A 5,000-nucleotide genomic window follows, 5' to 3' on the forward strand; every position below is an offset into this window, starting at 1 on the left:
AGGTTTTCTTAACTTCTTGGCTGTGCTGTCTGTATTGCGTAAATATGGAATTTGATGACGAGACTAGTTTAGCAGTAAACTGAGGGTCACAGCATTGCTACACAATGAGGCTGATGAGAAATATGACCCAGACGGTCTGAACTCAGAATGGTTTGGTGTGTTGGCCTGGTGACTTATGGCTTTGATATCTCATGATGCCCATTGAACCATTTTAAAATTGACTTGAAATCTAACGCACTCTCTCATATTACTAAATATATCACTAACTCTCTCTCTCTCTCTCACACACATTCATTTTGTCTGTCTTTTTGCCTTTCTGTGTGTCCGCCAATGTCTGGGTGTCTGGGTGTCTGTCTGTCTGTGTGTGTGCTGATGTCTTGGTGTGTCTTTGCAGGTTGGCATGAGGAGCTGGATAGGAAGCTCTCCCAGCACAGTTTGGGTGAGATGGCCAAGTTTGGCAGCAAGACCACACTCAACCGCAGGGTGAGTTCCCACGCCCACACACACACACACACACACACACACACACACACACACACACACACACACACACACACAGCATCCCAGTGATGCACGCTCTTCTGAAAGACTCCCAAACGCACTCCAGCAGAGCTATGACCCTGAAACAGAGCACAGGCTTTAGCTGATGTGAATAGTACAGGAGACTGAAGCATTGTAGTTATTGAATCAACTAATCAACAGGGTCACCAGCCATTTATTAGCCCAGAGCCAGTTGTTTGATCTCAAACGGGGGATAATTCCATTCTCAGGTCACAGTCTCTTTCCTCTTTCTGTGTGTGTGTGTGTGTGTGTATGTGTATGTGTATGTGTATGTGTGTGTGCATGAACAGATATGCGCATGTGTGTCAATTAGGGCTGGGACTATGTGGATTTTTTCTTACTGCGGTTGAAAAGCAAGAAATTACCGTGATTTTGTGGCATACCACTTGGCCAATGTTTCATTGATGTTTTAGTTTTTATTTCTTTTCGTGGTGATGACAGTGACGAGCTCAGACCCGCGGTTGGCGTCACGTGACCACGGTAATGCGGTTATCGCCCCAGCCCTAGTGTCAATGCATATGCATTCTTAGCCTGCTTTACCCTCTTGTAAAAGTTACCTAATGAAGTGTTCAGGTTCTTGGCTTAGGTGAATTGTAGGGACATTCTTTACTTCAGCCTAATGACAGCACACCTCTACACACACACACACACATCTTTTTCATTCTGCTCCTTGTAAGACCAAACATTTGGGACTATTGAATGAATTGAGATGAACTATTACTAAAGTTGAACTGAGACCTGGTGCGCACACCTAACATCACATATCAAATCACAGACAGACCTAAAGTAGCTGCTCCCAATGATAAGTGACATGAGAGTCAGACACTGACATTAACAAATAGCACTGTATGTGAGTAATGCCCAACTTATGTCATACTATATTATGCTTATATAATGATTATATTGCTTTGTAATGCCTATGTTGTTTATATAATACTCATATTGCATGTATGATGCTTATATTGCTTTGTGATGGTTATATTACTTCACCTTATACTATAGTCACTTTGTAGTTCTATGAGTAGTTCTGTTGTAAGTGATTGACGCTGAGCTGGTGTTGTGATGGGGTGGTCCTGACTGTGGGTTGACCTTTGACCTGTGTTTGGGGTTTGGTTTGGGTCAGGACACATACCGGCGCCGGCAGATGCAGCGGAGCGTCACCAGGCAGATGAGCTTTGACCTGACCAAGCTGCTCGTCACCGAGGACTGGTTCAGCGACATCAGCCCCCAGACCATGAAGAGGCTCCTGAACATAGTCTCTGTGACAGGTGAGAGAGAGAGAGATAGAGAGAGAAGGTGGTGAGAAGCGAGAGACATCCGCTCTTTCTTCAGGCTTATCTACTATATTGACCGGACAGTGGAGGGCAGGCAGGAAATGACAACGTCATGAGTGTGAGAAAAATGGGGTGGGAGATGAAGAAATGAGTTCAGATTCCTTGAACATGAAACAAACCATTTTGTGCAAACATTCCGTCTCTATGGTAACCCTCAGTCTCCGAGAACTTCCTCCTCCCCAAACTGTTTGCAAGTGTTCGCAATAAACTGAAGGCAACCAGGAAACTGTTTTTGAACGTTGGTGAATGTGGGGCACTGGGCACTTTATGTGGTATGGTATGTTGCCGACTGCCGGTTATTTTGCCATGCTCGGGGATCGCTAATGACTTTTCAGAAAAAGTCACAGTATAACAAAATGGCCTCTGACAGATGATCAGATAATAATTTTACAGACCCTGGAAAAGTGAATGTAAAAACGGACAAGAAACAGACAGGAGATACTTTGGATGTATGTGTATGGTGTATGCAGCAGTATCAACGAGAGTGTGTTGTAAATGCAGCCTGTATTGGATCCTTGAGCACCAATAACTGGTGTCCTTGTTGCCTAGGTCGTCTGCTGCGGGCCAATCAGATCTCGTTTAACTGGGACCGCCTGGCGTCCTGGATCAACCTGACAGAGCAGTGGCCCTACAGGACGTCCTGGGTCATCCTCTTCCTGGAGGAGACAGAGACTGGCATCCCTGACCAGGCCACACTCAAGACCATCTACGAAAGGTACAGACACACACACACACACACACACACACACACACACACAGATACACTAGATACAATACAGTACAGATACACTAGATACAATACAGCACACACAGATACACTACTACACTCAGTATGTTGTATGCACTTCAGTGTTTCCCACATAATTGAATTCTATTTGTGGTGGTAGGTTTGCAGAATTAACTTGAATGCAACAGTATTTAACAAATTAGCGCAGCGTGGTTATGATGCAGATTTTAGCACAATTTAGCCAGTCGAGGATTATTAATGTTTTCTTTAAACGTGCATGTAGGTTTGTTGAGAGACAAGGAGACATAGTTCTACAATGAACGAATCCCAATTTAAACAGTACAACATGGAAAATCACTGTGTAGTGGTCAGTGTTGATATTGTGGTGGGCCACCACAAATAAATCAATGTATGGGAAACACTGCACTTACACACATACAGTCCTGTAGTACACACATACAGTCCTGATGTACAAAGTTGGCATGACCAAACTTTTCTGATTTTTGACAGGCCCCCCAGAAGTGGTCTTGATTGTTCATTACAGTGAGCCTGGAATCACACTGAAAGATTGGTCTTGTTTTCTGTAAACAGTGACAATTAATATGCCCTTTGGTTGTCGGATTTTTGTTAGACTAATGTCTTTCCATTGTTTTTCAAATCATTGCAGTGGTTTGATTACACCAATCCTCTGGTATATTTTGTAGTTACACTAAATAATTCCTCATGGAATGATACCACAAAATGTAATTTCAGCTAATTAAGAATTATTTTGCTACTATAATGACGCAAGAACAGCCCATTTTGTAATTAATTCTGGACAAACAGAATTATGAACTATAATTAAACTGTAACAACAGCCACCATAATATGTTTTCCCCATTATTTGCAAGGACAGACATTTCAATGACAGACTGCAAAGAAAATTCTTCCCCACACTCCATGTTCCACAGAAGGCAGCCACCAGAATCTCTTTTTCTGAGAAGTGAGAGTAGAAAAAATAAAAACCTAAAAACATTTCTGGTTTATATTTTAGGAGAGGGTTTTATACAGAAGTTTGAGTCGTATTTTCCGGAAAAGACCATAAGTCTCTTTTAAGTGAAACCATCTGAGTTCAGTTCTGTTAGTGCACGAAGCGCCGGACGATCCAAGCAGCTCTGCGAAAAGGCGCTAATCTCACCTCAACGCTGTGTTGACCCTGGACACGCATCCCACAACGTCCCTGACGCCCTACCCACAATGCTCCTGTTCAGCCGAGCCTTTCTTCTGTGGTTCAAAAACAACATGGGGTCCCAAAAACTAGAACGAGGGGGAAAGTCCTCCAAAGTGCCAGATCCTGCCGGCTGTCAATAAAGCTATAGGCTCCTTGTTTATTCTGGAATGTTCTGTGTGCGTCGTTCATCTCCTGTGTCAAACACACGCAGTCAGGGCGGAGATGTCAGCCAGAGCTCGCAAATCTCACTGTGTCCAAGGAGACCGATCACCCTGGCAACAGCTACCCGACAGAACGGAACTACGGCAAATGTGGAAACCTGCTTTTTTGACCTTTGAGATGGATGTCTTTATGACTGAATAATGGAGAGCGAATATTTTGTCCGTAGTCACCTCATCTTGTTCGTAAATCAGATGGAAAGGTTAACAAGATGAAAGGGAATCTCATAAAATAGGAATCGAAGAAACAGTGGTTGTCCATATTCAGTGAGCCCTATAGTTGGAAAACTACTTAGATCTGTCTGATGAAATAACTCCACTGTGTGTGTCTGTGTCTATGTGTGTGTGTATGTGTGTGCGCATGTGTGTGTACCCAGGATCTCCAAAAACATCCCGACAACCAAAGATGTGGAGCCTTTGCTGGAGATCGACGGCGACGCCCGGAGCTTCGAGGTGTTCCTGTCTTCACGGACACCAGTCCTCGCCGCCCGTGACATCAAAACCTTCCTCCCCTGCACCATCAACCTCGACCCCAAACTCCGCGAGATCATCGCAGGTTAGCAGACCACTAACCAGAAACCCACAGTCCCTCATCACATGGTGCTTATGGGCAAAAAGCTCCAAATACACAACCATATACTATTTCATCTCTCTGCATAAACCAATGTATATGCCACATATTCTGCACACACATGCTGTAGGCTATAGCACTCATCCATTTGCTCAGGACTAAATAATGCTATATCATCTGCACTCAACGTACTCAACATTAGTCATCGTACTGCTTTGACTGAGTCATGTCATGTGAACGTCTAACATCAAATTTAAGTGCAGATTTATAATAACGGCTAATATATTAGTCTAATCTAATTTTGCAGAAGAAAACGGTCTTGCCACTGAAGTTGCTGTATGGAGAGGGTGGTCTTGTGTTTTCTGCTCAAGTGGTTATG

At 43.6% G+C, this 5,000-nt stretch overlaps 1 protein-coding gene across 4 annotated transcripts in view; it reads left to right on the forward strand.

Moving 5' to 3' along the window:
* Positions 1 to 5,000, forward strand: part of kidins220b (kinase D-interacting substrate 220b) — a 41,113-nt gene that overhangs the window by 26,757 nt on the left and 9,356 nt on the right. For all 4 annotated transcript variants that reach the window (XM_048249968.1, XM_048249969.1, XM_048249970.1 and 1 more), the window contains exons 20-23: positions 395 to 483; positions 1,685 to 1,829; positions 2,445 to 2,610; positions 4,428 to 4,606. In XM_048249968.1, the coding sequence (XP_048105925.1) occupies positions 395 to 483; positions 1,685 to 1,829; positions 2,445 to 2,610; positions 4,428 to 4,606 (579 nt within the window). The remainder of the gene's footprint in view (positions 1 to 394; positions 484 to 1,684; positions 1,830 to 2,444; positions 2,611 to 4,427; positions 4,607 to 5,000) is intronic.

Source organism: Alosa alosa, chromosome 8 (genome assembly GCF_017589495.1).
Source record: "Alosa alosa isolate M-15738 ecotype Scorff River chromosome 8, AALO_Geno_1.1, whole genome shotgun sequence".
NCBI classification, from domain to species: domain Eukaryota; kingdom Metazoa; phylum Chordata; class Actinopteri; order Clupeiformes; family Clupeidae; genus Alosa; species Alosa alosa.